The sequence below is a fragment of the Primulina huaijiensis genome, chromosome 12, assembly GCF_012295235.1.
Source record: "Primulina huaijiensis isolate GDHJ02 chromosome 12, ASM1229523v2, whole genome shotgun sequence".
Classification (NCBI taxonomy): Eukaryota; Viridiplantae; Streptophyta; class Magnoliopsida; order Lamiales; family Gesneriaceae; genus Primulina; species Primulina huaijiensis.
Window position 1 is genome coordinate 8437872 of NC_133317.1, and position 12072 is coordinate 8449943.

General features: G+C 35.8%; 3 protein-coding genes across 3 annotated transcripts; 2 read left to right on the forward strand and 1 right to left on the reverse strand.

Moving 5' to 3' along the window:
- The first annotated feature begins 166 nt into the window (after positions 1-166).
- LOC140990609 (uncharacterized) lies at positions 167-4630 on the forward strand. Its single transcript, XM_073460387.1, has 6 exons — positions 167-810; positions 1271-1369; positions 2172-2349; positions 2706-2803; positions 4112-4173; positions 4271-4630. The coding sequence occupies exons 1-6, from the start codon at positions 367-369 to the stop codon at positions 4395-4397; spliced, it is 1008 nt and encodes a 335-aa protein (XP_073316488.1). The 5' UTR covers positions 167-366; the 3' UTR covers positions 4398-4630.
- Positions 4631-5663: 1033 nt separating this feature from the next.
- On the forward strand, positions 5664-8945 carry LOC140989171 (lipoyl synthase, chloroplastic). The gene is made up of 6 exons (XM_073458296.1): positions 5664-6281; positions 6846-6936; positions 7140-7297; positions 7888-8059; positions 8389-8499; positions 8613-8945. Exons 1-6 carry the CDS (start codon positions 5821-5823, stop codon positions 8685-8687), a joined length of 1068 nt encoding a protein of 355 aa, XP_073314397.1. The 5' UTR covers positions 5664-5820; the 3' UTR covers positions 8688-8945.
- Positions 8946-9557: 612 nt separating this feature from the next.
- LOC140989252 (uncharacterized) lies at positions 9558-10813 on the reverse strand. Its single transcript, XM_073458420.1, has 2 exons — positions 9783-10813; positions 9558-9737 (listed from the first exon to the last, which is right to left on the reverse strand). Exon 1 carries the CDS (start codon positions 10760-10762, stop codon positions 9971-9973), a length of 792 nt encoding a protein of 263 aa, XP_073314521.1. The 5' UTR covers positions 10763-10813; the 3' UTR covers positions 9558-9737; positions 9783-9970.
- Positions 10814-12072: the final 1259 nt, after the last annotated feature.

The following is a 12072-nucleotide window of genomic DNA, read 5'->3' on the forward strand; positions in this document are numbered from 1 at the left end:
ATTTGTGTGAGACGGTCTCACGAGTCGTAGTTTGTGAGACGGATCTCTTATTTGGGTCATCCATAAAAAAAATATTACTTTACTAAAAATATTATTTTTTTATTATGAATATCGTTAGAGTTGATTGATTTTACGGATAAACAAACAATATATTTATTCGTGCAAAATGGGTGTGATTTGAATTTTATAGTTACCACAACACTGCCCTTTCGTCCTCCTTCTGCTAAGCCTCCGTGTAGGGCCAATTCCAAGGCCGGCAACCGCAACCGCAATCGCCGCCGCCGCCGCCTCCGCATCCATTGTTTCCGCTCAGACCAGATTCAACCCCCGTACTTCCATTTCTCCATCTACAATCGTGGAATCTCCATGGCAACCCTTTACACTTGCTGCAGCTCTTGTTACAATTCCACAAGCAGAGTTTCTCGTTCGATCAATTCCCGTGCATTGTTTCCCAAATCCTCGTCCCCTTTTCTCATTTCATTGTTGAGAACGAAACCCAATCGTTCTTTGATGGCGAAAGCATCCCGAAACAAGTCTAACAACACCAGTATTCCCACTAAGAAGAATGAACTGGCAAAGGAGGAGGAAGAGGAAGTAGAGGAGGAGCTGCCATGGATACAGGATAAGGCTCTGGATTTGGTGGAATTCACTGGCTCCGTCACTCAGGCCATTCCAGGTCCGCGTGTCGGCAGTAGCACCCTTCCATGGATACTGGCTGTTCCCTTGGCTTATGTCGGCATCACTTTTGTAATTGCCTTTGTTAAGACTGTCCGGAAGTTCAATTCCCCGCGGGAGAAGCGCCGCAAATTGGTCAGTTTTCTCATCCCCCCGCCCCCCCGCAACCAAAAAAAAAAAAAACTCTGTAGGTTTTTTCCAGACTGTTCCTTGCTCTGATTTTGTGGATTATATGTGTTGGAGCATTCATGATTGTGCTTTAATGTTGAAATAGTACATTAAGAATGATATGAGACTAATGAGAGGAAACTTTTGACATACTTTCGTCATTGTTCAATTCGCTTTTTGTTGAATTCGCTATAATGGCCTCTATTTGGTCTGAATGAAAGTTTCCCTGTTCAGAATTGAAACAGGGATGGTGATGTAGGAATTACAAGCGTTATATGATACCCGAGTAGCACAAAATATTGATGCCGCTAGTTACAGTTTTTGATAAATATGCTGAGTTTCCTAATGTGTTTTTATGGCCCCGAAATAAGTTTAAACCCACACAAAAATACATTTTTGGTGACTGGACGAGTTAAATTTTTTTCAGGTCAATAAAAATGCTGTGCTTTGCAAATCTATAGATGAGCTGTTTGAGAAGGGAATCAATGAAGCAGGCCCATCAGTTTTAGTGGAACTGGCACAAAAGGTGAGTTATACATTAACCTCTGTTTCTCTTTTGATGATAATCTTGGAATAACTCACGCTATGGAGTCATAAGTTTTATTAGAGATTTTTTAGCTTCACTCTACCCAGGCATCTTAATAGGTTTGACGTTGTAGAGTTTGATCAATGGCATGTCATCTTGCTCCAAGTTTTGTGGAAAAAATGTTCTACTGTAAACCATTTTACTGGCGGTATATTGCAAAATTTTCTATTAAAAATGCTTCTCAGGTAAACTTTCATGGTGAAATTGTATGAAATATATAGATTTGAATTGTTGGAAATATTTGTTCTCTTCAGCAGTGCATTTTTTGATTTCTTTCAGAATTATTTGGTGCGGCATTTAATATGGTAGCATCTATTTGGGAAAGATGAAGTCATGATTTTATAATTTTGTGAAAAGATTTGGGGTGTACAGATTTGATCATCCTTCTATTTAAAAAATTGAGGGGAAAAAATAGAAAAATCGATTATTTATTACTGCATATATGCACACCATTAATTGTTGGGAGAGGCAGCGGGTAGAGGAATAGGGTTGTTAGAAGATATCACTTCTGAGATGCTGCTAGAGGATTAGGAGTGATTCCTGTACCACAATTCGACAAAGTTTAGTAATCCATCAATTTATACTTTCCATTGGTTCTTGCTAGCAGCAGTTGCTTGATTCTCACTTTGTTGATTTATACCGTGTGGCATGTGTTTCCTTTTTGACTCTTTCCTTTTGTTCCTTGTAGATTGAATGAATTGTCTTCATGCAACTTGATCTGACCACGTTGTTCTATTTCCAGACAGGTTTTAACATGGAGGAGATATTGCGCAAATACATTCGGTACGTGTTGAATGAGAAGCCTTTTAATCCAGATCTGATAGCAAATTTGATCCAGCTCAGGGAAAAATCAATGTTGGATGATTCCCAAGTGGATGGAATTTTGAATGAGATTTCAAAAAGAATCGTGGCAGAAAAAGGTAGCTCAGAAATCTTATCAATTACTTTGGTTAAAAACATCCTCCTATAGTAAAACCAGTTGATTCTTAATATTTCGTATAATTTCATTAAATTATTCTTAAATGCAAACTATGCAACGTGAAGATGTGAATGCCGCAATTTAATGGTTCGTGTACACGATCTCACATTTTGTGTAGAAGATAAAATTGCCTTAAGCAACTTGAATGACTGGTCAACAACTGAGCTAATTTACTTGTGTAATCGAAGATAAAAATTCTTTTAAGCAATTGAATCACTGATTGAAAAATAAGAACTAATTTTAAGAAATATATCTAGCGGGTTTACTCACTGATATGGAACGTGCCTGCATTTTTAGGTCCTGTTGTCATGGATATGTCTGGATATTCTGAAAAGGGGTTCAAAAGAAAACTCGCTGTACAAGCTCTTTTTGGAAAGATTTTTTATCTGGCTGAGGTATGGACAGCACTGATTGCAAATGTTATTTTATTTTATTCTTTTGAATATTGAATGATTTGTTGTTTAGAGTTTATGCATTTATTTTGTCAAGCGTTTCCTGATGGTTGTTGAATAAAACAATGTTGTATCTAGGGTTCGGGGAATTTTTCTGTCAACTGAAAATGTCTCCCTACTTGTATTCTGAATCAAAATAATGAGCATTTACATTATATCTCCTCTTGTACCTGTGTTCAAGTGAGTATATTTTTTGCTTCCATATTTTTACAAATGTTCTTCATGTCTCACTTAATTCTCTCGTGCTCTAATGATTCTACTGGTCTGTACATTTGACATGAGAATTGCAAACAATCTGCTGCATCAAATTTCCTCTTCTTGATATGTGTTTTGCCATTATGGACAATAGTATTATTTTTAATATGCATAGTGGCTTTGCTTGCATATATAGTTCGTAGACAGAAAATGCATGAATATAAGTTTCCACATCATTTTTCAACCAAATAAGTTCCACTTAGTATGCCACAGCCCTTTGCTCAGATTTTGCATTTGACCCAGATAAATTCGATTTAGTTACAAAGCTATGATTGTGCCATAGTATACATGTATAATTTCGGAGATATGGAGTTGATGTAACTGAATGGGCTTGGGTGATATTCTTTGATGCTCATTATTATCATTGCTAGAATTTCAGTTGATCTCTGTTATTATTGATGAGCATTGCTGATTTTAACATTAGTATATATTTTGTTATTTGATATTTATTATTAAAGACCTCAATTATGTCTCATGGAAGATTCCAATTATATAGTTGATTTATTGTTGAAAAGATCACCTCCCTGGAGCCTCCTCAATGACAGTATAGTACTAAGCTAGAAGGTGGCCTGTGTAGATTATTCAACACTAAACCCATGATCTATTCGGCTTAGTACTGTAGCTTTTAAATTTTTTGTTGTACTGTTCTTTTGACTATTGTCTATTGTCTTCTAAGTCTTGGAATCCTTGCTGAACGCTTCCCTTTTGATGAAGTTTACTGTATATTTGTGTTAAAGTTGTGAAATGTGCTCAAGTATTGTTGGCGCCATGTTGTTGTGGGTGAGTTGGCTTCGGTTAGTTTCTTCCTTTGATTTCACAAAACTCAACGCGGACTCAGAAAGCCGTCATCTGAAAACACCCTTTTTATGTTCTGCTGAATATTCGATGAGAAGGTTTCATGTGTGAAGTAATGAACTATTTACTAAACTTCTCTGGTTAACATATTTTAGTATCTTAATGCATTTCTTGATAAGTTCTTTTCTTGTAATGAACTAGCTACCCGAATTCTGTGCAAAGGATAGCTCCCTCACCGTTAAAGAAATTTTTGGAGTAGCAGAGTAAGTTCTATTATTCACAACATCATTGACGATTGATGCTTTATGCAATCTTCACAGGTCACCAGGTGACTCATTTTGTTGTTTAAATATTTTTCAGTGAGGATGCTGAGAAGCTTAGGTTACACACAGTTTCAGATGTCGGGGATCTGGATTCATTAGAGAAGATGATTGACGACGATTCAGATGAAGAGGATGTGAACAATGAGTCGTCTGAAGTGCCTTGATACAACATCTAGCGTGATAAAGAAATACCCGAGACAAAGTAATGTAGGTGACATCAAGTTTGATTCGGATATGTAGCATACACCATCTGTGAGATCAGTTTTTGTACCTCATTTCCTGGGGAATGTTTTGTCTGAGGATTCTTTAGTTCTTGTTCATCAAGTTCTTTGCAGCTGTATCTTAGAATCCAAGCTTGATCTGCTGATTTATAAATAAATTTTTTTGACGGTCTCCCAACAATAATTTGGTGTTTAAAGTTTGGTCCAAATTTGAATAATGCGAGATTGTAACTTCGCTAATCGGCTTCAATTTAAGATTTCCAATTAAAAAAACCATTACCTATTGCATGAGTAAATTGCAATAATTTGCTCGAAAGTTTTTTTTTTCCAAACAATAAAGTCAGGAGACTATATTAAGCTAAGAAAGCATTAGTCTTTTAGTTATCATTAATGTTATAATAATTTAATATTTTTAAAAACATGATTGATTATTTTCTTCGATATGAAATTCATGCATTTAATTGTAAATTTATTATGCTAATACATTATTATTTTATCTATTATTTAACTCTGAATATTTTTTTAAGGGCAATATTTTATTTATATTACAAATTAAATACACATTATACAAGCTTTAGAAAATTTGTCGATTACTTAAGTACTTCTTTTGTACTAAATATAGGGGTGGACATTTATTTTCGGGTATCGGGTACTCGATCCGATCCGGTCGGGTCGGGTATTTTTTTAAAAAATCGGGTTCGTCGGGTACCCGCCATTATCGGGTTCGCGTTCGGGTTCGAGTTCGGGTAATTTTATCGATACTCGATCGGGTATCGGGTACCCGGATTATTTTTTACTTTTTTTTATGGGTCTATCCGTCTATTCAATTAAAAAATATATATATATTTTTTGTGGCTAATCATAACAGTATATAATGACAAATGAGTAATCATAAAATGATGATATGACATGATTTTTTATGAAATTTGAAAAATACATGTGTTTTTTTAATTTAATAGTCATAATATGATATAATGACTAACCATAACTCGATATAATGACATGATTTTTTGTGAAATATGAAAAATACATATATTTTTACAAAAAAAAAGTAAAAATTTTTTTTAATATGTTTTATTTTCAGGTACCCGAAAATAAACGAAAATTTCGGTCGGGTATTGACATGATCAGGTTGGTGTCGGGTAGTACCCGACTTGCAACTAAATTTAGAAAATGAATAAATAATTAAGAAGTAATATTCAAGTCTTGAAATGAATTATAACGATACCCAGTACGAAGAGTACAGGCGACGGAGATTCCAACGGCTGGAACCCACATCGCTGCCTCGACTCTTCCGCCATAAATCTTGTTTTAGCTTGCATTTCAGCTCGATTTCGTATCATTTGAGCGAAACCCAATCCCAAAAATGATGCACCAATGTATCTTCAAGACCCCTTCATCTCCCCTGTTCACGTTCAAAACTGCGCATCATCATTCAACGAAACCGAAATCTCATAATTCTACGATTCGGTGCGAATCCCAGGTCGAACCAAGGCCTAAATCGATGACCCTTCACACGGGAAGAGACCCGAATGTGAAGAAGCCCGAATGGCTAAGGCAGAAGGCGCCGCAGGGGGAGAAGTACGAGGAGGTGAAGGAATCTCTATCAAGGCTCAAATTAAACACCGTCTGTGAGGAAGCTCAGTGTCCCAATATCGGGGAATGCTGGAATGGTGGCGGCGATGGCGTTGCCACCGCTACGATTATGTTGCTAGGTGACACTTGTACTCGCGGGTGCCGGTTTTGTGCTGTGAAGACTAGTAGGAACCCTGCCCCGCCTGATCCGATGGAGCCTTACAACACCGCGGAGGCTATTGCCAGCTGGGGGTAGAATTTGCCATTTCCTTTGCAGTTCTTTTATTTACCTTGCTTTTTTAAATTAATTTATTGCAGAAAGTTGGTTCATTCTTATGATTTGGGAATTGCTTTAAATTTGGTAGCTGATTATGTGAGTTAATGTTGAACACACTACAAGATGAGCCATGATAATCAAGAAATTATGAGCATTGCTGCGATATAAGCTTATTTACTTACAATTGGCGGTGTTCTATGGTCATGTCCTGAGAGAAAGGGGAGCTTTAAGGTTGCTGTGCCGAGAGCAAAAAGATTTTGTGTAGGCTGAAAAATCTAATCGATGACAGCTAAAGAAAACTTGAATCATGACATAATCAAGAGTATTCTGATTAAGTCTAATAGTCTTTTGATGTAACATTTTTCTGTGACATTCTCTGCTTGCTGGTCTCTCTTGAGAGCATAATCAATAGAATATACCACATGCAAAAACGTTAGAATAATCAATTATGAAAGCAGTGACTTAGATCACATTACTGTCTAAGAGGAGAATTAATGGCAGTTTATCTTCGGCTGTTTATTTTTGTTTACATTTTGCAGCGTGGATTATATTGTCCTGACCAGTGTTGACCGTGATGATATACCAGATGGTGGCAGCGGTCACTTTGCTGAAACAGTCAAAGCCATGAAGGTTATTTATTAATCTTGAAACTTGATTTCTTCTCTGTCTAGACTGAGATACTTTTCAGATGTATGTATGCTTAAATGCGTCTTTTACTCCTTGAAAAGTTTTGGATTATTTTATTGTCTAAAACTCAAGCATGGACACATTTATGTCTGTGCCACGATGACGGTAGTTACCTCATCTAACTTATTATGAACTTCTGTTGGCAGAGGCTGAAACCTGATATCATGGTCGAGTGTTTAACTTCAGATTTCCGAGGTGACTTAAAGGCTGTCTCCACTCTGGTTCACTCAGGCTTAGATGTTTTTGCTCACAATGTTGAAACTGTAAAACGACTGCAGCGCATTGTTAGAGATCCTAGGGCTGGGTAAGTTGTTCGAAGACGGGACTGCTGTTCATTTCAACAGTTGCAATGATTTTAAGCCTGTGCTGTTTAATCACTCAGGAAGAGTACTAGAATATCTAAAATGACTTTTACTTGTTGAAGGTATCAATTAAATCTCTTTCCTGTGAAATTTTATGGTTTAGTGCTTGTGCTGACCGGAAATCTTCCATATTTAAACATCTCTTGTTTCAATTAACTTTTTTGTTGGAAAACTTTGATGGCTGTTTTTCAGAAGTCATTGAGGGGCTGAGAACATTTTCCATGAGGCGGACATTCAAAAGTATTAAACTTAGTAAAAATGTCATGCATGAATTACCTCTGATATTAGCTGGACATGCAAACTATATCACAAGTTCGATAAAATAAAAATTTGTATCTCTATTAAACACAAGAAGCATATGCCATCAGTTTCTTTATTGTCATGCCAATCTTTGGAAACCTGCTGATTTTCATGTAATTGAATTTTCAGTATTTAGGTCCCTTTTTGTTTTTAAAAAACCTGGTACGCAGGAGATATGAGGCAAATTTGACCTTCAGGCTCTTCTTGAGTGCTGTTTGGTTCCTTGATACAGGTATGATCAAAGTTTGTCTGTTCTGAAGCATGCTAAGACAAGCAAGAAAGGGATGATAACAAAATCATCTATTATGTTGGGACTTGGCGAAACTGATGATGAGCTGAAGGAAACCATGGCTGATTTAAGGACCATAGATGTTGACATTTTGACTCTAGGACAGTATTTACAGGTGAGTTTTTACGAATTGTGCTTTTGTGACAATGAGCTTTTGGAATTGAATTAACGTGCCCAAATTTTTGTAATCATTTCCTAATCCCATCCGACAATATTAACCTTTTCATTTTAGAATTTTATGATATCGACATTTTCATTTGGCCTTGCAAATTGTATTATCTGATGAAGAATCATATCCCCTAAAGAAGGAAAAACCAATATTTTTCTTTTTCTTTTTCTTCTATGAGGGTTTTACCTCAGATTCAGTCAGTTATTTTCTTTTATGAAGCAAGTAAAAATTTCTAATAATCTTAATTGACTTGTTTCCATCTATTACATATGCAGCCAACTCCTTTGCATCTTACTGTCAAAGAGTACGTGAACCCTGAAAAATTTGCTTTCTGGAAGGAATATGGCGAGTCCATTGGTTTCCGCTACGTAGCCAGTGGACCCTTGGTGAACTTCTCTTCCTAACTACTTTCCAAGTTTCTTAAATATGTGGAAGTCGTGTTCTCCACAGAATTCGGGACTGTAATTTTTTGTTTGGATTCATTCGGCTCTGTTTTCAGGTCCGATCTTCGTACAGAGCTGGCGAACTGTTTGTTAAGACTATGGTGAAAGAGATGGCAAGTAACACGTCTTGACGTTCATAAGAAAATGCACGGTATAAGAAATTTCATTGCTATGGTCATCCGATGCGACGGTGACTTTCTCCACAGGAGTTCCATTTATCAAATACGAATTTAAACTCTATAATCCATTCTAAAATCTCGTGTATTCAAGAGAAAGGGGTTCATTTTTTGGGGACAAAGAGATACCTATATATTAATTTATTGATTGATAAAATTAGTTGTTACACTTGTAGACATGAAATTTAACCTTGTATCAAGATGTTACGTATCTTTCCTCCTTGTTAGGCAAATTTAGTCAGAAAGTCAGGCAACTGTGAAGGGATCTTACAGTCAAAAGAAATACGCAAGGGCAAAAAATTTGTATGTGCAATTTAACCTTATTTTCATGTCCTGTGGACTATGCATGTGCTCGTGGCCCAAGTATCCGAGTCTCACAAGTCACAACAATAACTTGTACGTGTTGGTGAGTAAATAACCAAATCTGAACCAAAGTATTCGAAAGAGAAGGCAAAAAAACTGTTCATTGGGGAGGAAGGAGCTGGTTTGTCTAGATGAAATTCCAACGACTAAAGCAATTTTTCGACATTTCTAATCGAGGGTCGTTACTTGTCCAATTTCACCATTTATGGCACAGGGGAGTGTGTTCAACACCACATCAGATTCTGCAGAAAGTTCAAGTTCTCAACAAAGGGATAAACGTGAATTATGACTCAACAACTTTAACTCCCTCTATATTGCATGATCCCAATAGTTAAGATCCACGACGGACTGAAGCGAAGCGGAATTTGGAAACAACTAAGTTTGCAGTTTCGAATTATGAACTCAGTCAAGCATCTCTTCCCCTTCCCATGCCAAATTCGATTCACCATCCAACACAAGAAATGTCAAGATAGTCTCCGAACTTATAACATCATTGAAAGTGGTTTTTATCAATTAATCGAAATTTTTATCTCTTACCCAAAATCAATTGAACAAAACAGGAAACACAACCCACACATAAGGAGGAATTAAACATGTAACCAGATTAAGATTCACTAACATGCATTAACAAATGCCAGCAATCTAAATTCTAAAATGCTAGAGAAGGGATGCATATTTGGGTTAAACCATCATCAAGATCTTAGCTTTAGAATGTGATGATAACTTCTAGCCAAAATGGATTACCGTTCCACCCTCAATAATCTTTCCAACAATAATCATCGTCTCCGATTCGAAGTCATCCCTTCTCCTTTCTGGCAGATTCTTGAAGCAATCCACCTCTCTTGCTCTTATTCCCAACAACTAAGTCTATCTTATCATCGTCTGTCACCAACGCAGGCTGATAACTCGTAAATAGGCAGCGCCACGGAGTCGGAAAACTTCAAATGAAAGCATTTGATCCCACCCCATTTCTTTGGAACAATCTCTATCAAACCATCAACAGCTTGAAACACATTTTCGACAATATCATCTCTCTCCATAACACCCCATCTCCCAACTCTAACAGCACTGCAAGTCCCACCACTCAAACACAGTAAACTAGAGGAAAATGCCTTCTCCATCTCCTCCTTCCAATCACCATCAACTCTCAAGTCTACTGGTACAGGAATCTTCTTCTTTTTATTGTAAAATACCCGTCCTAACACCTTGGGAAGTAAAGGGATCACACCCTTTACCGCGAAAAACACATCGAATGAATCGTAAAGCTTTTTCTTGGAATCAAATGATTTATAATCAGACTTGAGCTTCGAGAGCTTAATAACCTGTGATATGGGTATGCCTTGAGATTCCAAAATCTTGTGGGCACCTTCGGAAGTGATTCTTTTCCCGTCGATAATGAGGCAGGTGTTCGATAGGGAAGATCCATCGTGCGCGAAAAGAGAGTGGCGAAGACGGATTCTATGAGGTGAGAGAGTTAGGGATTCAGGTAGGACTTTTCTCAGGGTCATGGAGAGGTACATAAAATCATCGGTTTCTCCTTCTCCTCCTTCTTCGTCTTCGGCATTTTGCTGCGATTTTAGTTGCAGATTCTTCCACTTCAGAAGGGCTTTCACTGCCTTTAGAACAGTTTCTTCTTCGATTCTCTTCGTAGAAGCAGCAGCCGCCATAGCCGGAGAGCTGAGCGAGTTCGGGGAGAGACGCTGTGTCTGGTGGTAGGCTTAAAAATCAATCGCGGCCCAAACCCAGAGACACTTGGGTCCTCCAGGTCGAAGGCCCATTTACAGCCCATATANCCTTTTCCCTCATTTATGTTGTTTTCTGCATTAAATTGTATTTATATATGCTATCTATATTATTATACTACTTACTATCAAGTAAAATTAAAATAACTTATTGATATGCTGGTGAAATTTTTTATATTTTCAAATTATAATTTAATAATCAAACTTTATATGTTTTGTTTCTCTTTTCATCCTAATTTTCTTCAATTATTTTAATTTCAAAAATTGATAACTTTTATTTTAAATTTTAAAAATATTTGCTTCTTACTGCATTTTTTTATACGGACCCACTCATCGTATGTGCTACAACTCATTGGTTATTATAATATATGAACTTATTAGGATAACCCAAAAACTCATATGAATCTAACTAACAGATCAAATTGTTAGACGGGTTTCCGACCCTATCCGACCCGACACATTCAAAATATTTTTTTTATTAAAGTATTATTTTTACTATACATATGAATCGGATTGACCAGTTTCATGAGAAATTTTTTCTTAGGATAAATGTTTTTGGTATGACATGTGACACCAATTTTGTATTCCAATTTTTCGTACATTATGTTTTGATATAGATATTTAAATTTCATTGTGTGTGTAAGTAACTTGACAATATCTCATCAATTTTTTTCCCACTTTGTTTTTGCTAACTATTAAAAATAAAATAAATAAAATTTAATATATTTATCATAATATTATATAAATAAAAACCATAATTAATTCAAATATTTGAGACAATCTTTATTTTATAAAATATCAAACTAATTGACTTGTTTGGGAAAAAAATAATGTTCATAAATAACTTGATATATGTTATATTATCATAGTCGTGATCCTAGATGTGAAAAAATATATTTTAAGGAAAAATACTTGTTATTTTATATATTTTTACGATTATATAATATTTGATCACTTTAGAGTAACTGTTTTGGTATGTGACACTAAAGTTTATTTCAAATTTTACTCATTTATAATTTTTTTTAATGTAATTTCGATGGTGTGAGAGTTTATTTAGAAAATCTTAATACTTTTCTCCAATATTTTCCTTTTTTTTGTCTTTTCTAAATTCTCTTTATTTTATTTCAAAGTTCACATGTTTATTTTTTTATATATATAAAAAGGTTTAATTTATTTCAAAATATAATTAAATTATGTAAGCAAGTGAGAACTTTGTGTGATGGTTACTAGTAAGA

Excerpts from the sequence above, each read along its gene's own strand:
- LOC140990609 (XM_073460387.1), top strand. The coding sequence starts at position 367 with ATGGCAACCCTTTACACTTGCTGCAGCTCTTGTTACAATTCCACAAGC. Across the intron at positions 811-1,270 it reads GGGAGAAGCGCCGCAAATTG|GTCAATAAAAATGCTGTGCT; the intron begins GTCAGTTTTCTC and ends AATTTTTTTCAG. Across the intron at positions 4,174-4,270 it reads GAAATTTTTGGAGTAGCAGA|TGAGGATGCTGAGAAGCTTA; the intron begins GTAAGTTCTATT and ends AATATTTTTCAG.
- LOC140989171 (XM_073458296.1), top strand. The coding sequence starts at position 5,821 with ATGATGCACCAATGTATCTTCAAGACCCCTTCATCTCCCCTGTTCACG. Across the intron at positions 6,937-7,139 it reads AAACAGTCAAAGCCATGAAG|AGGCTGAAACCTGATATCAT; the intron begins GTTATTTATTAA and ends TTCTGTTGGCAG. Across the intron at positions 7,298-7,887 it reads GTTAGAGATCCTAGGGCTGG|GTATGATCAAAGTTTGTCTG; the intron begins GTAAGTTGTTCG and ends TCCTTGATACAG.
- LOC140989252 (XM_073458420.1), bottom strand. The coding sequence starts at position 10,762 with ATGGCGGCTGCTGCTTCTACGAAGAGAATCGAAGAAGAAACTGTTCTA.